Source organism: Gobius niger (assembly GCF_951799975.1).
Source record: "Gobius niger genome assembly, chromosome: 24".
NCBI lineage: Eukaryota > Metazoa > Chordata > Actinopteri > Gobiiformes > Gobiidae > Gobius > Gobius niger.
Genome location: NC_136875.1, coordinates 14,679,955 through 14,703,695, shown reverse-complemented (window position 1 = coordinate 14,703,695; position 23,741 = coordinate 14,679,955). Strand labels below are relative to the sequence as shown.

Below are 23,741 nucleotides of genomic sequence, written 5' to 3'. Positions count from 1 at the left end.
AGTGGAGGTCGGTCAGTGGAGGTCGGTCGGTGGAGGTCGGTCAGTGGAGGTCGATCAGTGGAGGTCGGTCAGTGGAGGTCGGTTAGTGGAGGTCGATTGGTGGAGGTCGGTCAGTGGAGGTCGGTCAGTGGAGGTCGGTCAGTGGAGGTCGATGGCGGTAAATGGAGGTGGGTTTGTGGGTTATTTGTAGAACGTAACCCTCACAATAAACGAGGGATCGCTGTTAAAAGACAAACTTTTGGAAAAATGGCCGAGCACTTTAGCAACAACCATAAAAACTGCAGCTAAATCCTGGAGGAGCCGATAGTTCGGGCATCGGTAAAGTAAACTAACTATCGGTAAAGTACTAGTATCGGTTCAAACAGACGAATGAGGGAAACGTTGATATTCAGAAGAAAAATGGCCACAAAGGAAAACATCTGGATTTGAAGCCAGTTGGAATAAACCGATTTCTTTTAAAGGACTGTTCTGCGATGTGGCCCAGGCCGAGCTGAAACGTTTTCGTCCAGCTCCACCTCCGAGAATCCCCAAAATGGGGGGCCGAGCTGAGCGTCAGACAAAGTCCTCTCTTTGTTGGCCGTCTCTCGCAGCTCCCCCCCGCCCCCCCGTCCCCGAGGTTCTGGTCTATCCCAGCATGCACCAGGGCGTCTGCTCCTGGTCGCACTCCAGCCGGGCGTTGAGGACCGTGCACGGCGCTCCGTTTATGCTCATCTCCTGCCGGGACTCCACCGTGTAGCGGAGGTTGGACAGGCCGCCCTCCGGGTCCACCTTAAACTGCTCCTGCACACATTTAAGGCGGGAATGGAGAGTTTACAGTTTCAAGACAATGAAACAAAGCGACAGAGAAAAGCTAAACTGTGTGGTTTAGATGTAGTACGGTTTACCCGACCACTAAAACGTGTACAATAGGTTCCCTCTGGAGACAAAGATGTGAAAGAGATGCTTAAGTTCTTAACTCCCGCCTGAACCGAGCACATTTTCTACAGTTTGGCTTTACCCCAATCCAAAAGCTTCTGGAAAAAAGGTGTGAAAAAAGAGACAGAACTGAGACGAAAACAATGATGGAAATGTGAGAAAAAAGTGAGAAAACATTGATGAAAAAGTGGCAAAAATGTTACAAGAAATTGACAAAAATGTGACAAAAATATGTGATGAAAAATTGACAAAAAATTGACAAAAATTGACAAAAAATTGACAAAAATGTGACAAAAAAAATTACGAAAAAATGACGAAAAATGTGACAAAAATATGTGATAAAAAATTGACAAATGTGAAAAAATGGACGAAAATTGACAAAAAATTTACAAAAATGACAAAAATGTGACAAAATGTGACGAAATGAGACAAAAAAATGACCAAAAATGACAAAAAATTTGACAAAAAAATGACAAAAAATGGACAAAAAAATGACAAAAATGTGACAATAAATGACAAAAAATGTCACAAGAAAATTACAAAAAATGACAAAAAATTTACAAAAATGTGACAAAATGTGACAAAAAAATGACAAAAAATGACAAGAATTTGACAAAAAATGACAAAAATTTAATAAAAATCTGACAAAAAAATTACAAAAAATGTGACAAAAAAATGACACAAAAAATGTGATAAAAATAAGACAAAAAAATTGACAAAAAATGACAAAAAAGTTACAAAAATGACAAAAATGTGACAAAATGTGACGAAATGAGACAAAAAAATGACCAAAAATGACAAAAAATTTGACAAAAAAATGACAAAAAATGGACAAAAAAATGACAAAAATGTGACAATAAATGACAAAAAATGTCACAAGAAAATTACAAAAAATGACAAAAAATTTACAAAAATGTGACAAAATGTGACAAAAAAATGACAAAAAATGACAAGAATTTGACAAAAAATGACAAAAATTTAATAAAAATCTGACAAAAAAATTACAAAAAATGTGACAAAAAAATGACACAAAAAATGTGATAAAAATAAGACAAAAAAATTGACAAAAAATGACAAAAAAGTTACAAAAATGAGTTGAATCCCCAACAAAAAAATGATGAAAAAAAAATCTGATGACGTGAGGAAAAAGATCCTCTCGGTTCAGGCGGGAGTTAAGAGGTTAATCTCAGTGGGACTTTCCTGGTTAAATAAAGGTGAAATAAAAAGATCTAATCTACTAAATAAAGTAAATCATTAAGAGAGAACAGTAAACGCTCTCTAAATCAAACATTTTTGGTCAAATGTTTGTAATTTTTTAGTCACTTTTTGTCACATTTTTTGTCAATTTTTTTTAATTTTTTTGTCACATTTTTCTTGTAATTTTTTGTCTCATTTTGGTCATTTTTTTGTCATTTTTTTCTACATTTTTTTGTCACATTTTTGTAATTTTTTGACAATTTTTTTTAATTTTTCTGTCACATTTATTTGTCATTTTTTGTCACATTTTGTTACATTTTTGTCATTTTTTTGTCGATTTTTTTGTCATTTTTTTGTAATTTTTTGTCACATTTTTTAAATTTCTTCATCAATTTTTCATCCAATTTTTGTTATTTTTTTTTATCACATTTTTGTCCTTTTTTCGTCAATTTTTTGTCAATTTCTTGCGACATTTCTTCCACCTTTTCATCAATTTTTCGTCACTTTTTTGCCAATGTTTTCTCGCTTTTTTGTCACATTTTTGTCATTTTTTGTCACATTTTCATCATTGTTTTCGTCTCAGTTTTGTTGCTATTTTCCCACCTTTTTTCCAGAAGCTTTTGGATTGGGGTAAAGCCAAACTGGAGAAAATGTGCTCGGTTCAGGTGGGAGTTAAGGGGTTAAAAAGCTATAGTTCACTAGATTAATGGGATTTAAAGATGATATATTTATTTGTGATGTTAGAAACTGCATTGATAAGAGGGAGACACAGAAACAGACTCGTTCTGTACCTGCTTCTGCGAGGCCACTCTCTTCTGGTCCCTCTTCCTCCAGCCCGGGTCGTGGATGTGCATGAAGGTCTTGTATCCCGTGGTGATCCCCGTCGGCCGGAACAACTGCCCAGAACAAGTACGTCAGAGAGGATCTGAATACGTGAATGTGAAAGGAGCCGGTGCGGGTCATCACCTGCAGATCGGCTTTCCTCAGGCGTCTGTAGAACTCGTCGTCCTCGCGGCCCCAGCCCCAGAATCTGTTGGACATCCCGTTACACTGAGGAGAGAAGAGCAGGTCACTCTGAGGAGAGAAGAGCAGGTCACACTGAGGAGAGAAGAGCAGGTCACACTGAGGAGAGAAGAGCAGGTCATACTGAGGAGAGAAGAGCAGGTCACACTGAGGAGAGAAGAGCAGGTCACACTGAGGAGAGAAGAGCAGGTCATACTGAGGAGAGAAGAGCAGGTCACACTGAGGAGAAGAGCAGGTCACACTGAGGAGAGAAGAGCAGGTCATACTGAGGAGAAGAGCAGGTCATACTGAGGAGAGAAGAGCAGGTCATACTGAGGAGAAGAGCAGGTCACACTGAGGAGAGAAGAGCAGGTCACTCTGAGGAGAGAAGAGCAGGTCATACTGAGGAGAGAAGAGCAGGTCACTCTGAGGAGAGAAGAGCAGGTCACACTGAGGAGAGAAGAGCAGGTCACACTGAGGAGAAGAGCAGGTCATACTGAGGAGAGAAGAGCAGGTCATACTGAGGAGAGAAGAGCAGGTCACTCTGAGGAGAGAAGAGCAGGTCATACTGAGGAGAGAAGAGCAGGTCACTCTGAGGAGAGAAGAGCAGGTCACACTGAGGAGAGAAGAGCAGGTCACTCTGAGGAGAGAAGAGCAGGTCATACTGAGGAGAGAAGAGCAGGTCACACTGAGGAGAGAAGAGCAGGTCACTCTGAGGAGAGAAGAGCAGGTCACACTGAGGAGAGAAGAGCAGGTCACAGTGAGGAGAGAAGAGCAGGTCACACTGAGGAGAGAAGAGCAGGTCACTCTGAGGAGAGAAGAGCAGGTCACACTGAGGAGAGAAGAGCAGGTCACACTGAGGAGGAGAGAAGAGCAGGTCAAACTGAGGAGAGAAGAGCAGGTCACACTGAGGAGAGAAGAGCAGGTCACTCTGAGGAGAGAAGAGCAGGTCACACTGAGGAGGAGAGAAGAGCAGGTCAAACTGAGGAGAGAAGAGCAGGTCACTCTGAGGAGAGAAGAGCAGGTCACACTGAGGAGAGAAGAGCAGGTCACTCTGAGGAGAGAAGAGCAGGTCAAACTGAGGAGAGAAGAGCAGGTCACACTGAGGAGAGAAGAGCAGGTCACAGTGAGGAGAGAAGAGCAGGTCATACTGAGGAGAGAAGAGCAGGTCACACTGAGGAGAGAAGAGCAGGTCACACTGAGGAGAGAAGAGCAGGTCACACTGAGGAGAGAAGAGCAGGTTACACTGAGGAGAGAAGAGCAGGTCACACTGAGGAGAGAAGAGCAGGTCACACTGAGGAGGAGAGAAGAGCAGGTCACTCTGAGGAGGAGAGAAGAGCAGGTCACACTGAGGAGAGAAGAGCAGGTCACACTGAGGAGAGAAGAGCAGGTCACTCTGAGGAGAGAAGAGCAGGTCACACTGAGGAGAGAAGAGCAGGTCACTCTGAGGAGAGAAGAGCAGGTCACACTGAGGAGAGAAGAGCAGGTCACACTGAGGAGAGAAGAGCAGGTCACACTGAGGAGAGAAGAGCAGGTTACACTGAGGAGAGAAGAGCAGGTCATACTGAGGAGAGAAGAGCAGGTCACTCTGAGGAGAGAAGAGCAGGTCACACTGAGGAGAGAAGAGCAGGTCACTCTGAGGAGAGAAGAGCAGGTCACACTGAGGAGAGAAGAGCAGGTCACACTGAGGAGAGAAGAGCAGGTCATTCTGAGGAGAGAAGAGCAGGTCACACTGAGGAGAGAAGAGCAGGTCACTCTGAGGAGAGAAGAGCAGGTCAAACTGAGGAGAGAAGAGCAGGTCAAACTGAGGAGAGAAGAGCAGGTCATTCTGAGGAGAGAAGAGCAGGTCACACTGAGGAGAGAAGAGCAGGTCACTCTGAGGAGAGAAGAGCAGGTCACTCTGAGGAGAGAAGAGCAGGTCAAACTGAGGAGAGAAGAGCAGGTCACTCTGAGGAGAGAAGAGCAGGTCAAACTGAGGAGAGAGGAGCAGGTCACTCTGAGGAGAGAAGAGCAGGTCACTCTGAGGAGAGAAGAGCAGGTCACTCTGAGGAGAGAAGAGCAGGTCAAACTGAGGAGAGAAGAGCAGGTCACTCTGAGGAGAGAAGAGCAGGTCACTCTGAGGAGAGAAGAGCAGGTCAAACTGAGGAGAGAGGAGCAGGTCACTCTGAGGAGAGAAGAGCAGGTCACACTGAGGAGACACTCTGACTCGCTCTGATGTTTGGACTTTGGTCACTGCAGGCCGTCTCTGTGGCGTTTACTTCCCCAAATCCTCAAGTATTTACAGAGTATTGTTTAGAAGCCATGGTTCTGTGAAGGGAGGACTTTTGGACACAAACCTCCACAAACTTTGTTGGTTGGGTCAAAGCAGTAATATTAGTTATTAGTTATATATTATATATCAGTATCAGTAGAAGTAGTAAAAAATATTAGTACTAGTAGTAGTAGTAGCAGTAGTAGAAACAGTAGTCGTAGTCGTCGTAGTCGTAGTACCAGTAGTAGCAGTAGTAGCAGTAGTAGCAGTAGTAGTAGAAGGAGTAGTTGTAACAGTAGTAGTAGTAGTAGTAGTAGTAGTAGTAGAAGTAGCAGCAGTAGTAGCAATAGTAGTAGTAGTAAAAGTAAAAGTAGTAGCAGAAGTAGCAATAGCAGTAGTAGTAGTAGTAGTAGTAGTAGTAGTAGTAGTAGTAGTAGTAGTAGTAGTAGTAGTAGTAGTAGTAGTAGTAGTAGTAGTAGTAGTAGTAGTAGTAGTAGTAGTAGTAGTTGGAGCCATATATGTCTTTTTAAATCCGTTTTAGCCACTGTGTGGCGCTGTGTGTCACATTATGTGATTACCTGCCCTATATAAGGGGGAAGGGAAGGTGTTGCAGTGTAGAGGTGAACAGTTTCTCGACCGTGTCTATGAGTTTATTGTCTGTGGAGAAGCTGTGTATTTGTGGATGGCTGAAGGTAATGCCAATAAAACCTCTGTGGAACACAGTATTTTTATGGACTTTGTTGGAGAAGACACGCGTCCGAGACGCCTTAAAACACTGCAATCCGAGCGGACACTGCACTGGGCATTTCGGCCGCAACAGTAGTAGTAGTAGTAGTAGCAGTAGTAGTAGCAATAGTAGCAGTAGTAGTAGTACTATTGCAGAATTCAAGAGAAGCATAATCTTTTAAGTTTTGAACATTTTAAGAAGTACTTTTTTGTTAAATTTGTTTTTAAATGTGTCAACAACCTCGCTCCCGATATCGCTGCAGGAATGATTGAAACACGTGCAGCTCACAGGATCACCACCAGGGGCGCTGTCAGGGTGCGGTTCAAGGGCCACAGATCTGGAACACTTTACCTGCTGGTCTGAAAACTTTAACTTTACTTTTAAACTCGCTCAGGTCTGTTAAACAGTGGCTCAAACTCAATCAAACTTGTGGACACAACAGAAGTTTATAATATTTTATTGCAAACCTTTTCTAAATTGTATTATTTGTAATGATTTATGTAAATGTTACTATTTTATGTCTAAGGGACCAGGTCTGCGAACTAGCTTTTATCTATACGGCCTATGAGCATGGCGTCGGTTATTGTAACAATGCTTCTTGTTCTGTCCCTATCAAATAAACATATACATAAATAAATAGTAGTAGTGGTGGTAGTAGTAGCAGTAGTAGTAGCAGTAGTAGCAGTAGCAGTAGTAGCAGTAGCAGTAGTAGCAGTAGTAGTAGCAGTAGCCGTAGCAGTAGTAATAGTACTCACCATCTTGTAGTGCCTCTTGGTGAGCAGCAGGATCCCGCCCACGTACGTCTTGTAGTGGTAAAGCGGGTGCAGTTCGGGCGACGCCACGTGGAAGGGTCCGTCGCCGGGGAAACCGTAGTCGAGGGCGTCGTTAAGGGGCAGCAGGTCCACGTCGTGCATGGCCAGGTAGTCGGTGTCGTTCCCGCTCTCCAGGAAGCCCACGTTTATCAGGGAGGCGCGGTTAAACCTGAGGACGAGACCCGAGTCAGAGAGGCGCGGTTAAACCTGAGGACGAGACCCAGGGTTAAACCTGAGGACGAGACCCGGGGTTAAACCTGAGGACGAGACCCGGGGTTAAACCTGAGGACGAGACCCAGGGGTTAAACCTGAGGACGAGACCCGGGGTTAAACCTGAGGACGAGACCCGGGGTTAAACCTGAGGACGAGACCCAGGGGTTAAACCTGAGGACGAGACCCGGGGGTTAAACCTGAGGACGAGACCCGGGGTTAAACCTGAGGACGAGACCCGGGGTTAAACCTGAGGACGAGACCCAGGGGTTAAACCTGAGGACGAGACCCGGGGTTAAACCTGAGGACGAGACCCGGGGTTAAACCTGAGGACGAGACCCAGGGGTTAAACCTGAGGACGAGACCCGGGGTTAAACCTGAGGACGAGACCCGGGGTTAAACCTGAGGACGAGACCCGGGGTTAAACCTGAGGACGAGACCCCGGGGTTAAACCTGAGGACGAGACCCGGGGTTAAACCTGAGGACTAGACCCGGGGTTAAACCTGAGGACGAGACCCGGGGTTAAACCTGAGGACGAGACCCGGGGTTAAACCTGAGGACGAGACCCGGGGTTAAACATGAGGACGAGACCCAGGGTTAAACCTGAGGACGAGACCCGGGGTTAAACCTGAGGACGAGACCCGGTGGTTAAACCTGAGGACGAGACCCGGGGGTTAAACCTGAGGACGAGACCCGGGGTTAAACCTGAGGACGAGACCCAGGGGTTAAACCTGAGGACGAGACCCGGGGTTAAACCTGAGGACGAGACCCGGGGGTTAAACCTGAGGACGAGACCCGGGGTTAAACCTGAGGACGAGACCCGGGGTTAAACCTGAGGACGAGACCCGGGTCAGAGAGGCGGGGTTAAACCTGAGGACGAGACCCGGGTCAGAGAGGCGGGGTTAAACCTGAGGACGAGACCCGGGGTTAAACCTGAGGACGACACCCGGGGTTAAACCTGAGGACGAGACCTGGGGGTTAAACCTGAGGACGAGACCCAGGGGTTAAACCTGAGGACGAGACCCGGGGTTAAACCTGAGGACGAGACCCGGTGTTAAACCTGAGGACGAGACCCAGGGGTTAAACCTGAGGACGAGACCCGGGGTTAAACCTGAGGACGAGACCAGGGGTTAAACCTGAGGACGAGACCCGGGTCAGAGAGGCGCGGTTAAACCTGAGGACGACACCCGGGGGTTAAACCTGAGGACGAGACCCAGGGGTTAAACCTGAGGACGAGACCCAGGGGTTAAACCTGAGGACGAGACCCAGGGGTTAAACCTGAGGACGAGACCCGGGGTTAAACCTGAGGACGAGACCCGGGGTTAAACCTGAGGACGAGACCCGGGGTTAAACCTGAGGACGAGACCCAGGGGTTAAACCTGAGGACGAGACCCAGGGGTTAAACCTGAGGACGAGACCCGGGGTTAAACCTGAGGACGAGACCCGGGGGTTAAACCTGAGGACGAGACCCGGGGTTAAACCTGAGGACGAGACCCGGGGTTAAACCTGAGGACGAGACCCGGGGTTAAACCTGAGGACGAGACCCGGGGTTAAACCTGAGGACGAGACCCGGGGGTTAAACCTGAGGACGAGACCCGGGGTTAAACCTGAGGACGAGACCCGGGGTTAATCCTGAGGACGACACCCAGGGGTTAAACCTGAGGACGAGACCCAGGGTTAAACCTGAGGACGAGACCCGGGGTTAAACCTGAGGACGAGACCCAGGGTTAAACCTGAGGACGAGACCCGGGGTTAAACCTGAGGACGAGACCCAGGGGTTAAACCTGAGGACGAGACCCGGGGTTAAACCTGAGGACGAGACCCGGGGTTAAACCTGAGGACGAGACCCGGGGTTAAACCTGAGGACGAGACCCGGGGTTAAACCTGAGGACGAGACCCAGGGGTTAAACCTGAGGACGAGACCCGGGGTTAAACCTGAGGACGAGACCCGGGGTTAAACCTGAGGACGACACCCGGGGTTAAACCTGAGGACGAGACCCGGGGTTAAACCTGAGGACGAGACCCGGGGTTAAACCTGAGGACGAGACCCAGGGGTTAAACCTGAGGACGAGACCCGGGGTTAAACCTGAGGACGAGACCCGGGGTTAAACCTGAGGACGAGACCCGGGGTTAATCCTGAGGACGAGACCCGGGGGTTAAACCTGAGGACGAGACCCAGGGTTAAACCTGAGGACGAGACCCGGGTCAGAGAGGCGGGGTTAAACCTGAGGACGAGACCCGGGGTTAAACCTGAGGACGAGACCCGGGGTTAAACCTGAGGACGAGACCCGGGGTTAAACCTGAGGACGAGACCCAGGGGTTAAACCTGAGGACGAGACCCAGGGGTTAAACCTGAGGACGAGACCCAGGGGTTAAACCTGAGGACGAGACCCGGGTCAGAGAGACACACTCCCAGCTGTAGTGTCCCCTCACCAAATAAGCAGACAAAAATGTGATAAAAAAAAAGAGACAAAAAATGTGATAAAAAAGAAAAAAATGTGAAGAAAAAGAGACAAAAATGTGATAAAAGAAACAAAAAATGTACGAAAAAAAATATATATGTGAAGAAAAAGAGGCAAAAATGTGAAAAAAAATATTTAAAAAAATATGAAAAAAGAGGCAAAAATGTGAAAAAAGAGACAAAACATGTGATAAAAAGAGGCAAAAATGTACGAAAAAAAAAAAATATATGTCAAGAAAAAGAGACAAAAATGTGATAAAAAAGAGACAAAAATGTGATAAAAAAGAGACAAAAATGTGATAAAAAAGAGACAAAAATGTGATAAAAAAGAGACAAAAATGTGATAAAAAAAGAGAAAAAAATGTGATAAAAAAGAGGCAAAAATGTGATAAAAAAGAGAGAAAAATGTGATAAAAAATGTACAAAAAATGTACAAAAAATATATATATATGAAGAAAAAGAGGCAAAAATGTGATGAAAAATGTTTAAAAATATGAAAAAAGAGGCAAAAAATACGAGAAAAAAAAAAGACAAAAATGTGATCCTGTAGTGTCCCTTCACCTGTAAGGCCCCCCCTCACCTGTAGCCCCCCCCTCACCTGTAGTTTCCCCCCCCTCACCTGTAGCCCCCCCCCTCACCTGTAGCCCCCCCCTCACCTGTAGCCCCCCCCCTCACCTGTAGTCCCCCCCTCACCTGTAGTTTCCCCCCCCTCACCTGTAGCCCCCCCCTCACCTGTAGCCCCCCCCCTCACCTGTAGTTTCCCCCCCCTCACCTGTAGCCCCCCCCTCACCTGTAGCCCCCCCTCCCTCACCTGTAGCCCCCCCCTCACCTGTAGCCCCCCTCCTCCTCACCTGTAGCCCCCCTCCTCCTCACCTGTAGCCCCCCCCTCACCTGTAGTGTCCCCTCACCAAATAAGCATCAAAATAGCAACAAATTGAGAAAAAAATAAGGATAAAAAAGAGACAAAAATGTGATAAAAAAGAGACAAAAATATGATAAAAAAGAGACAAAAATGTGATAAAAAAGAGACAAAAATATGATAAAAAAGAGACAAAAATATGATAAAAAAGAGACAAAAATGTGATAAAAAAGAGACAAAAATATGATAAAAAAGAGACAAAAATATGATAAAAAAAGAAAAAAAATGTGATAAAAAAAGAGGCAAAAATGTGATAAAAAAAGACAAAAATGTGATAAAAAGAGACAAAAATGTGATAAAAAGAGAAAAAAATGTGATAAAAAAAAGAGACAATAATGTGATAAAAAAAGAGAAAAAAATGTATGAAAAAAATATATATATGTGAAGAAAAAGAGACAAAAATGTGATTAAAAAAAGACAAAAATGTGATAAAAAAAAGACAAAAATGTGATAAAAAAATATTTTTAAAAATATGAAAAAAGAGGCAAAAAATACGAAAAAAAAAAAAGACAAAAATGTGATCCTGTAGTGTCTCTCACCTATAGTGTTCCTCACCTGTAGCGTTCCTCACCTGTAGCCCCCCCCTCACCTGTAGCCCCCCCCCCTCACCTGTAGCCCCCCCCCCCCTCACCTGTAGCCCCTCCCCTCACCTGTAGCCCCCCCTCACCTGTAGCCCCCCCCCCCCCCCCCTCACCTGTAGCCCCCCCCTCACCTGTAGCCCCCCCCCCTCACCTGTAGCCCCTCCCCTCACCTGTAGCCCCCCCTCACCTGTAGCCCCCCCCCCCCCCCCGCCCCTCATCTGTAGCCCCCCCCTCACCTGTAGCCCCTCCCCTCACCTGTAGCCCCCCCCTCACCTGTAGCGGTCCACCTGGTTGACGATGACGATCCGGTGCCGTATCTTCTTCTTGTTGAGGAAGCTGTGCATGAAGGGCACGAACACCAGCAGCTCCTCGAACCTCTCCCTGAAGGGCACCAGCAGGGCCAGCTTGTGGGGCCCCCAGCCGGCCGGGTCCGGGTCCTGGGGCTCCGGGACGGGCGGGCAGGGCGGGGAGGACCTCTGCCCCGCGGCGGACATGTCCCCCGAGCAGGTGAGCTGCAGCCAGAGGAGCGACGCCAGCACCAGCACCACGCACAGACCGAAGAGCTGGAAGATGCTACAGCGAGAGCAGCGCCACAGGCTCCAGGGGAACCTGCGGGACACGGAGACCGTTACCGGGGAGACGGGGGGCACGGGGACACGGCAACCACCACCCAACCACGCCCCTCAACCCAGCACAATCCCTCCAGCTTGGCGTTACCCAAATCTAAACGCTTCTGGAAATAAGCATCAAAATAGCAACAAAATGAGAAAAAAACAGAGACAAAAATTAGACAAAAAAAATGATGAAAAAATATATATATGTGAAGAAAAAGAGGCAAAAATGTTATGAAAAAAGACAAAAAATTATAAAAATTACAAAAAATATGGTAAAAAAATTATGAAAGAGAAAAGAAATATGAAGAAAAGAAATATGAAGAAAAGAAATATGAAGAAAAAAAATATGAAGAAAAAAAATATATAGAAAGAGACAAAAATGTGATGAAAATTATTTTAAAAATAATATGCAAAAAGAGGCAAAAAAAGACAAAAATGTGATGAAAAATCAACACAAATTTAAGAAAAAGACAAAAAAACTGATGAAAAAGACAAAAATTTAAGAAAGAGACAACATTTTGATGAAAAAAGATTTTTAAAAAACTGATGAAAAAGAGATACAAATTTGATGAAAATTATTTTTAAAAAATTATGCAAAAAGAGGCAAAAAAAGACAAAAATGTGATGAAAAAGACAAAAAAAATCATGAAAAAGAGACAAAAAATGTACGAAAAAAATATATATGTGAAGAAAAAGAGGCAAGAATTTCAAAGACCAAAAATTATGAAAATTAAAAAAAAAGGTTAAAAAAAATTGATGAAAGATGCAAAAAAATATGAAGAAAAAAAGTATGAAAAAGAGACAAAAATGTGATAAAAAATATTTTAAAAAATATGAAAAAAGAGGCAAAAAATACAGAAAAATAAGAGACAAAAATGTGATAAATAAAAGACCAAAAATGTACGAAAAATATATATATATGTGAAGAAAAAGAGGCAAAAAATGTATGAAAAAAGACCAAAAAATATGAAAATTACAAAAAAATGTAAAAAAAAAAAAAAATGAAAGCGGAAAAAAATATGAAAAAAAAAAGACAAAAATGTGACGAAAAATCAACAAAAATTTAAGACAAAAAAAAATCATGAAAAATCAACAAAAATGGACAAATTTAAGAAAGAGACACAATTTTGATGAACAAAGATAAAAAAAAACTGATGTAAAGAGACAAAAATGTGATGGAAATGGAGACAAAAAACTGGCCCAAAAAAAGGTAACAAATGTAACAGAAAATCCATGGACTTTAAGCTGGACTGGCGAAAATGTGCTCGGTTGAGGCGGAGGTTAAGAGGTTAATGTCCAATAAATACATCTTCAAAAAAACGCAAAAAAAAAATCAGCGCACATTTCACTTGTGAAGATTCCAAACATTCCATTAAACAGAGGAAAGCGAGAAAATACTCTAATTTACTTTGGACACAACAAGCAACTCTGCAGCCAAAAAACAAAAAACACTTCTACTTTAAGGCTTTAACCTTAAGCACATTTCCCCCAGTTCAGTTTTGCCCAAATCTAAAATCGAACTGGAGAAAATGCACTCGGTTAAGGCGGGGGTTAAGAGGTTAAAAAAAAGACAAATATTTCCTTTCTTAGGATTTGCAAACATTTCATCAAAACAGGCAACTTGTGAGGAAAAACAATCAGATAAACTTTAGCCAAAACTGCAGCTGAACAAGTTTTAGACCAACATTTTATTTTTGCTGATTTGAAATGAACAATATTATTGAATCTAACGACACGGTCAGCTCTGAAGCTTGACGTGACAGTAAAGCTTTGTTCTAAAAGTGCATAATCACATCCTAAAACACCACACAGCTGCAATAAACATGAACCCGAGTTAAAAATCTAAAGTGAAAATATGAGGGAAGTCGATATAGTTATTATTGTGACAGTCCTGCACATTATCATTAGATTCATTCACCACAAAACCATTCCTTTAACCCCTTAACTCCCACCTGAACCGAGCACATTTTCTCCAGTTTGGCTTTACCCCAATCCAAAAGCTTCTGGAAAAAAGGTGTGAAAATAGCAACAAAAAATGACAAAAATTTGGAAAAAAAAAGTACAAAAATGTGACAAAACTTTGATAAAAATTTGACAAAAAAATGATAAAACTTTGATAAAAATTTGACAAAAAATGACAAAAATGTGATAAAACTTTGATAAAAAATTGACAAAAAAATGATAAAAATTTGATAAAAATTTGACAAAAAATGACAAAAATGTGATAAAAAATGACTAAAAAATGACAAAAATATGACAAAAAATGACAAAAAATGACAAAAATATGATAAAACTTTGATAAAAAATTGACAAAAAAATGATAAAAATTTGATAAAAATTTGACAAAAAATGACAAAAATGTGACAAAAAAATGACAAAAAATATGATAAAAAATGACAAAAATATGATAAAAAATGGACAAAAAAATGACAAAAATGTGACAAAAAAATGACAAAAAATATGATAAAAAATGACAAAAATATGATAAAAAATGACAAAAAATGACAAAAATATGATAAAAAATGGACAAAAAAATGACAAAAATGTGACCAAAAAAATGACAAAAAATGACAAAAATATGATAAAAAATTGACAAAAAAATGACAAAAATGTGACAAAAAAATGACTAGATGACTAGACAAAAATGAGTTGAATACCCAACAAAAAAATGATGGGAAAAAAATCTGATGAGGAAAAAGATGCTCTCGGTTCAGGCGGGAGTTAAGAGGTTAAATCAGCTGCAAAACAAACCAACAGCAACGTCTGTGTTTTCATGCAGTTTCCCACAACAAGCTCCATTAAAGTTTACTTTTAGACTCACTTCTTGTTCACTTTAGAAATGTCACTCCTTCAAAAAGACCAACAATGGAAAACATACAGTCAGTTTAGCAAAACTCCCCTGGCTCGTCCATATGGAGGACCAGGGCTGCCAAAACAGTAAATATATAAATATATCTATGTACCTATCCCTCACTTCGTATGCAGACCGTGGGCTGGGTCGGGACGTCCTGCTCTGAGGTCATTGGTTAATCTTTGTCCAGCACAGACACACAGCTCAGTCTTTTCCAACTACAGCCATGTCAGAACAGAACAGGAAACTCTCAAACACTCTTCCATCAACAGTATTATTAACACTTATACTCAGGGCGTTTTCACACAGGCTGTGGTTAAAGCAGGTAAACAAACCTTCTGTCTGAAAAAAAAGAACAATCTATGACGGTATAAACTAAGAACCACCTTCGTTTCCATCTCAGAAGCTGCAATGAAGGAATTATACCAACAACCTGAACATCTGATACCCAATACGAATGAAAAATGAATCTCAGAACCTGTAGAATTCAACGGCTGAGTTAGTTTTAACCTCCGGAAATGTTTTGTCGATCGCCGCGGTGATCAACGGTATGCTAATGCTAACGGCAGCTAATCAAAGCTGGGACAGAAACTATGATGGAATCACCTAAAGTGATCAAATAAAATCGTCCAGTGCTGGGGCGGCCAAGTATTTATGTTTTTCCAGGATTATAGAACAGACATTGGAAATATCGGCCTTAGAAAATCCCATATCGGTCGACCTCTGCATACAGCCTCCCGAAAATGCTTGTTGAGATAATTAACCTCTTAACTCCCGCCTGAACTGAGAGGATCTTTTTCCTTATGTCAGATTTTTTTTCCATCATTTTTTTTGTTGGATATTCAACTCATTTTTGTAACTTTTGTGTCACATTTTTGTCATTTTTTATCACATTTTTGTAACAACATTTTTTGTCAATTTCTTTTGTCAAATTTTTGTCAAATTTGTATCACATTTCAATGTCAATTTTTTTTCATTGTTTTGTAATTTTTTTTAATCCATTTTTTGTCATTTTTTTGCTATAATTTGGTCATTTTTTGTCACATTTTTGTTATTTTTTTCGTCAATTTCTTGTAACATTTTTGCCACTTTTTCATAAATTTTTCGTCACATTTTGTGTCTTTTTTTCATTTTTTTGTCAATTTTTTGTCAAACTTTTATCACATTTTTGTAATTTTTTTTGTCAAATTTTGTCAAATTTTTGTCATTTTTTGTCTATATTTTTGTCATGTTTTTGTCACATTTTTGTTATTTTTTTGTCAATTTTTTGTCAATTTCTTGTGACATTTTTGCCACTTTTTCATCAATTTTTCGTCACTTCGTCATTTTTTTATCATTTTTTTGTCACATTTCCATCATTGTTTTCGTCTCAGTTTTGTTGCTATTTTCACAGCTTTTTCCCAGAAGCTTTTGGATTGGGGTAAAGCCAAACTGGAGAAGATGTGCTCGGTTCAGGTGGGAGTTAAGGGGTTAAACCATTACTCGGACTCACTAAACAACACGGCAACATTTCCGACCCATTACAATAAAACCAGATCAATGTTCACATCACATGACGCAGCATCTCTGTTCACAAAAACACCGTCAAAGTCACACAACATTGCAGAAAATGGACTCAAACTGGACTAAAAACACACACAACCGATCACAGACCACACGGGAAACAGAAAATTCACCCACAAAGAGGAATCCGACAACTCCATCGCTTTCCTGGACCCAAAACCACATCACCGAGAGGACGGGAGCAAACGCATGGAGACACACAGGAGACCCGCACACACGGACCTGTGTCTGGCCTGGACTTCGGATCATCCAGCAGCTCAAACACACACGGGACAGGGAGGAGGAGGCTCACATGCAAGAGCCACTCACACACCGTCAGTATCCACGATGGGGGAGAGACGAGGGGACAAAACGCCTCATTTGAAAGCTAAGATCCTAGGGCCTCATTTCCTCGTTATCCAGAGCGTTGCTGATTTCTGGAGATATATTTTTTTGTAATTCATGCAGTTCTTATGTTTGAAGAGTTTCGTGGCGCTAGGCTAGTGCAACACCAGACTAACCATATACATGTCTGTGTCCATAGAGTTTGGAATATAACTGACTAGGGCTGAAACAACTAATCGATTAATCGACAACTAATCGATTATTGAAATAGTCGACAACTGTTTTAGTAATCGATTAATCGTTTTCTGGTTCACAAAGACTCAAATAGAGACAAAAATTACAAGAAAATGTAGTATTTTTGATGAAAACCTACGTTGTTTTTATAGTTAGGGTCTGTAGTGTTTTGTACACTGTAAATTTCTTGAATATCCGTCTGTGTCTCATCCAATCAGAAGCAGAATTAGCCTCCAACAAACACGCACTTTAAGTTTACTCCATTAATATGTCCTCAAGCTGTGCCACTTTAGCGTTATGTGATACATTTAAAAAAAAAAAAAAACATTTTCCTTTTTCACAGCCAATTCACAGCCAAGCGATTAATCGATTAATCGTAAAGATAGTCGTCAGATTAATCGATTACAAAATAATCGTTAGTTGCAGCCCTATAACTGACCTGCATCACATGAATGATCGCATTTTGAGGGACTATTTTCTAGCAGATCACTCCGCCGCCGCGTAGCTTATACAACCACGAAGCTGATGCTGCTCAGATATAAGTTATTTTAAATGCAAAATGGTTAAAATTACTCTATGGACACAGACGTTTATATGGTTAGTCTGGTGTTATAAGTGAATTTTAATGCAGGCTAGCTGATACCATAGAAATGCACTAGCGCCACAAAGCTCTTCAAATATAAGAACTGCATGAACTACAAAAAAAAATCCAGAAATCAGCAACACTCTGGAGAACTGGGAAATGAGGCCCTATGTCAAACATCCTGAAATATCCCTTTAAATCGCTCAATCCTGGCGATTTGGTTCACATTTCTGAACGAGAATGAGCTCAGTTTTGAGTTCGCTTTTTCAGACTCACTGCTGCAGTGCTTTTACACCACCAGATGGCGACGGTGAGCCGACCAACACAGTGTGATACAGTGTGTGTGACACACACTTTGAGGTTTCATTAACCCATCACTATCCGACCCACCCCATGGTTTGCAAAATGTGAGAAACATATAAACAAATACATACAGTGGGAACCATATGTTTACATACACTTTAGAAAAAGACACATTAGCATTTTTTCCCCCTCACTGTCAGAAATGAAACCAGAATTAACTTTTTTTTTTAGGTCAATTATATAGTAGTATTTTTAAAAAGATTTTTGATCGAGTTAACCTCTTACCACCCGCCTAAACCGAATGCATGCTGTCCTCTTTTGGCTGTGTAACACCTCATTTGAAAGCTAAGACCCACAAAAATGATCTTTTTCCTCGCGTTGTTGCTGTGTTGTGTCACCTTTTTATGTTTTTTTTGGTCACATTTTGGGAGTTGAGTTTGTCACTTTTTGGTTGAGTTTTTGTCACTTTTTTTTTGTCAAATTTTTGTTCTGTTTTTTTCAAATTTTTGTGGAATTTTTGTTCAGTTTTTGTCACTTTTTGTTCAGTTTTTGTCACTTTTTGTTCAGTTTTTGTCACTTTTTGTTCAGTTTTTGTCACATTTTTGTTCAGTTTTTGTCACTTTTTGTTGAATTTTTGTTCAGTTTTTGTCACATTTTTGTTCAGTTTTTGTCACATTTTTGTTCAGTTTTTGTCACATTTTTGTTCAGTTTGTGTCACTTTTTTGTTCAGTTTTTGTCACATTTTTGTTCAGTTTTTGTCACATTTTTGTTCAGTTTGTGTCACTTTTTTGTTGAATTTTTGTTCAGTTTTTGTCATACTTTGTTGCGTTTACATCCTTGTTTTCTTCTCATTTTTGTAGCTATTTTGGTGTTTTTTTTCCCCAAGAATCTTTCTGATTAGGGTAAAGCCAAACTGGAGAAAATGTGCTCAGTTCAGGTGGGAGTTAAGAGGTTAATTCTGGTTTCATTTCTGACAGTGAAAAAAATCTGTTTCCTGTAAGTACAGCTCCCACTGTACACACACACGTATACTATGTAAACATACAAACTTATTACATAAAATGCATCTTTCTCTCTTTGTTTTGGCAGCCCTGGTAATTCATATGTCCAAATAACTGTAACAACAATTAAGTACAAGTTCTGTATGAATCCTTACCGCTTCTCTTCTTTGAAATACAGCACCGGTTTTCTTCTGGACGAGTACATCATCTTTGTGAGAGTAGATCGGAGTGTAACAGTCTAGACCTGGCCTTTTTACGCTTCAAAGGCATTTAAATTGTCCTAATTGTCCATAATGAAACATATGTTTAACACAAATCTAGCCTCCGTGTGAACTAAATCCTCCGCAGGCAAAAGCGGCGCGTTTATAAGACATGTGTGTGTGGTAGAAGTTTAAAACAAAAAGCGAAAATCCATGTTTGTGGCGGTTTCTTGGTCCTTTCGTTCCTCGCGATGGCTACTGTACACGTAGCATGTAGCGGTTAGCAAAGCGCACGTCTGCCGCTACAAACACACCTTTAGAGGGTTAATTATGAGTCGTTTTAACGCGACATCCACCTCCGATGAACCCCCGCCCCCGTGGCCATTGTGTCGATGTCAGATTACGCCAGGGACAGAAGAATTCAACGAAAAAAAGACGCGTTTTGAAGGAAAATATCAGAACACAAGCCGATTGTATCGCGGTCCGACGAAGAAATACAACCGAGTGGAGCGACGCAAATGACGACAAAGGTTCCTACCGTCGTTTTTAAAATAAACATAACTTCGAATCACATAAATAAAATAATAATAATAATAATAATAATAATAATAATAATAATAATAATAATAATAATAATAATAATAATAATAATAATAATTATTATTATTATTATTATTTAGACAGGGTCACAAACACGTATTTTAAGGGTTTGCTCGCTGTTTCTCCAGGCTTTGTTTAAATGTGAACCGATCACATTTTCTCCAGTTTGGCTTATAGACCGGGAGCCAGACCCGCTCCTCAGGCACATTTTTGCTACCTTTTCCAAACTAGTATCTTTCAATAGAGTATATCCTGGGTCATTACCAGTGGGGACCCGCCCATTGCAACTCGGCCCCGTTCGGCTGTGGGACCCCAAAAAAACACTTTAACGGGACAGGCTTCAAACTGAACTTTGTGATTCTATCCAAAGTAGTGCTGTGGTCACATACAGAGTCACAGATGAATGAAATTTAGAACAAAGAAAGCTGACAGGATGAGGAACAAAGGAATATGACAGTGTTGGGATTTAGCTTTTTCTTTTTCCATATATTAAACTATATATCTGCAAAAATGAAAAATAAATGTCATATAGATAAGAAAAGCGCTTCACAAATGAGTGCATTATTGTCTTTTGTGTTTTTTTTTTACCTTTTCAAATGTAAATAGAAAACTGCCCCAACTCATTAGCTTCACATTAAGCCCAAGATGAGCTCAGTACCTCTAACGGATCAGCAGCTATAACAGAAAATGTGTCCATGTTCCCTCAGAGCTGTGGATCCTCATGCATTTGTCCATATAGGCCTGTGAGAACATTCCATGGTGAAGTTACAGCTTTTAGGACAACAGTTCAACTTCACCTTTTTGGATTTGCTTTAAACTTGGCACAGTTGATGTTGATATACTAAATATTCTGTGAATAAATTTTGAGCTGCATATCTTTTTTAATGTATGAGTTTTAGGGGTTTTCAAAGGGGGGTAGGGTTAAAATCAGGCCTTGATGCAATTAACAAGTTACACTAACTTTAGAGACTTTGGAAGTTTGTGACAAACTGTTGGGAATTGTATTACTTATTTCTACTTTTCAAAATATCTTTGACAATCAATACCGACTATGTTGCCAGTGTCATCTCTAAATAAGATACACAATGGTTTAACACAGGGTACTTTTTTTAAGGTGTAAAAGACTTATTTTTCTTGAATCAAATACAAATACAGTTGTTTCTGTTCATGTGACTTAATACGAGGTTACAACAAAACTATTTTGCTATATTATGGGGTCAATATCCTTTAAGTAAACAGTGTACGTTTAAGTCTTCAGGATTCGTTATTAACCGGTAACTCTCAAACAACTTAATGCTCTTGAAATCGCCCTCGGCTGATAAAAGGTTGGTATGGTTTAACGCTATAACAAAAATACATGTGATATCATTCATATTTGATAACACCTCAGTAACTGTGGACTGTTTCTAAACATTAATCCCATTTCTACCCTCGACAGTGGCTCAGATGAGTCGTGATTGTGAGGTTGGCGGTTAGAATCCAAGCTCCCGAGGGTGCAAACTGCCATTGTGACCTTGGGCAAGAAACTTAACCCACATTGTCCATGTATACATGTAGTGTGCAAGTGAGAAGTGCTGGTCGGATTGGTCAAAACACATACTGGCAGCCTTGCTTCCATAGCCACAGCTCCCAGGGCACCTGTGGCTACAACAGTAGCTTATCACCGCTAAGTACTGGAGACTCAAGCGTTGGTGGCATTGGTATTTTCCCGTCATTTCAATTTGAGCTTGTCCAATCCACTTTAAATCCAATCAAAGCCCATCTATACATCATGTCTAAGTGAGTGTGAGTTGGTGGTCTAGATGTATGCAGCCACGCTTCTGTCAGTCTGCCCCAGGACAAACTGGCTGCATTGCAGCTGGTATGACATGAACGAAAATCCCCATTCCTTTTGAGAAGTGACCACTTCTCAACCTTGTGACCTTATGGATTTGTGTAAAGCGGAACTGGAGAAAATGCACTCAGTTAAGGCAGAGTTTAACAACCTTTAAAGCAGCACTAAGTAACTTGTTTACCTTCATAAATCCTCGCCGTAGTCCCTCTGGGGGTAGTACAAGTGTTTATGGGATGATTGGAAGGTCTTTCATCTCCCCCTGGTGTCTCTGCCCAGAAAACTATGATTGCAACTTCCCTGCTTCCGAGTCAGGACTCACCAACACATAATGGAATCACGAAGAAGAAGCTAACAGGCTAACTGCGGGCTAGCGCCACTTAAACAGTATTTACAGCCAAGTTTGAGTGAAAATAACTATCTCTATTGTGTAACTGGATGAACAATATCCCTCTGTCTTTTCTGTCAGCGTAGGATTTACTCTCACGGACAATTAATGAGTAAAAAAAACACAACTTGCTACGACACCTGCAGTGATGCTTACGGCCTCTAAGGGCATGAGTTACTTAGATACAAATAGGGATCAGTCGTGTATGTTGTGAACAAGTTTGTCAAGCTTAAACTCTTAACTATCCTTCTGGGTGTGTTCAGTAAACAATACAAGTTTGCGTAGGCTGTGTAAATAATTTCTAAGAACTACCTTCAGAAAACAGTATAGAATTTCAACTTAATTAAAACACGTATTACACAAAAATAAGTTCCTATTTGTACTTAAACACATCTTGTTCCAACACCTATAAAAGAAAGCACCATTTCAGTTTTTTTTTTTTCTTTTCAACTTTAATTTAAAACAAACCTTGGCTTCAGTCACAGTTTGATAAAAAACCTGACGTTACAAACCGCTCACCTTCAAACGTATTATTTCCGAGTGCAAATTTTCACACAATCTCTACAAAAATAACCCCAGTTTTCTTTACATACGTCCCACAAACTAAAACAAAAAATCGCGCCCCACCAAAAAAAGACATTCCATAAAGTAAAACAATCAAAATGAGACAAACTTTGAGGACCGAGTGACGAGGATTTACTCGTAGATCAACATTTGAACGATAAGGAAACACAAAAACAGGCCGATGGAAGCGAAATGACGAGGATTGTGTAAGAACTTTATTTGTTAAGTAGAAAATGATAAAAACATCCACGTTCACGTCACCAGGTCCTGGAGGCGAGACGCTTGCGGGTGAAGCTACAACAGGGGTTTCTCAAATGCCAGGATCCGTCCGCCCGATTCCTCCTCCGTGTCCGAAGCGGAATCGCTGCCGTCGTTTCTGAGCGCAGCAGGAACAGCGTCTCAGGCTACGTTCAGACTGCAGGGCCTTCAACGCTCAGACTTCTGTGCCAGGTCGTTCGTGTAACTCGACCCGTGTGATCGGGACACGCCTCCAATGTGTCGCGCAGTAAACGGGGATTAAAACAGCGGATCTGGCAATGCTAAGGTAAGCTAACGGAAGCTAACGGAAGCTAACGGAGCTTTAAGGAGGAAGAGTTACGCCGGGCTCACGTTAAATCTGGTTACGGTCCGGTTCAGCCTCCGAAAGTCATTAAAACTTTCACTGCTCCGCGAAGTCCGGGTCTGGTTACTGAGGTCGCCCGGCAGTAGGGCTGTGCAATTAATCGAAATTCGATTACGATTTCGATTACAACAGTAAACGATTACAAAATTAGCATAATCGCAAAAAATCGCTTAGAATATTTTTTTTCAATATTTTTTTTTTTAAATGTTTTTATTTATTTATTTTTTAATGTATTTTTTTCAAATTTTTAATTTTGGGATTTTTGTCACTTTTTCTGCTGGATTTTTGTCTTTTTTTTGATGGATTTTTGTCATTTTTCTGCTGGATTTTTGTCTTTTTTTTTGATGGATTTTTGTCATTTTTTTGATGGATTTTTGTCACTTTTTTGATGTTTTTTTTTTTAAAGGCAACAAATAATCGTTTGAATAATCGTTATTTCAATTATGACAAAAATAATCGTGATTATTATTTTTCAATAATCGAGCAGCCCTACCCGGCAGCAACGGAAAGAATCCGCAAGAACTCCGTTTTTGCCGGAGCTCCAGCGGATCAAGCTGACGGAAAAACACGAGCCAAACAGGAAGTCGGGTCTCATGAGACAAGAAGATCCGGTGTATTTCAAAATAAAATCTGTCTGCTTACGACTTATCTGGACTCGTTTACCACCTGTACACGGGCGTAACATCGGAAATGTGAACATTTCTCCGTTACTGGTGACACAGGGGCACGAGTGTGTGAAAGCCTCCAGTGAGAGTCGTCGTTCTGGCAAACACGGCTTTTGAGTTTGCCTTGTGTATGAAATGCGCGGTATAAATAAAGTTTCCTTGCCTTTACAAAAACTACCAATACTCAGGGCTACTTATCACGTGAACCCTGGTGCACTTCTGTTCTCGCGAGTGCCGTTCCTGTGCCTGGTGTAGTGTCTGGCGCCAGAGCTGGTGGAGCCACAGTGTCAGCCGGACTCACTGTGAGTGGTAGTTTGGGGCAA

At 41.4% G+C, this 23,741-nt stretch overlaps 1 protein-coding gene across 1 annotated transcript; it reads right to left on the bottom strand.

Annotated features, from left to right (window-relative positions):
• Positions 1-622: 622 nt before the first annotated feature.
• On the bottom strand, positions 623-19,226 carry b4galt7 (xylosylprotein beta 1,4-galactosyltransferase, polypeptide 7 (galactosyltransferase I)). The gene is made up of 6 exons (XM_079582336.1): positions 18,704-19,226; positions 11,349-11,684; positions 6,848-7,073; positions 3,079-3,162; positions 2,904-3,008; positions 623-780 (listed from the first exon to the last, which is right to left on the bottom strand). Exons 1-6 carry the CDS (start codon positions 18,754-18,756, stop codon positions 625-627), a joined length of 960 nt encoding a protein of 319 aa, XP_079438462.1. The 5' UTR covers positions 18,757-19,226; the 3' UTR covers positions 623-624.
• Positions 19,227-23,741: the final 4,515 nt, after the last annotated feature.

Coding starts and splice junctions, on each gene's coding strand:
- b4galt7 (XM_079582336.1), bottom strand. CDS start 18,756: ATGATGTACTCGTCCAGAAGAAAACCGGTGCTGTATTTCAAAGAAGAG. Junction 3,163..6,847: donor CCAAGAGGCACTACAAGATG/GTGAGTACTATT, acceptor TTCTCTCCTCAG/TGTAACGGGATGTCCAACAG. Junction 3,009..3,078: donor TGAGGAAAGCCGATCTGCAG/GTGATGACCCGC, acceptor TGTTCTGGGCAG/TTGTTCCGGCCGACGGGGAT.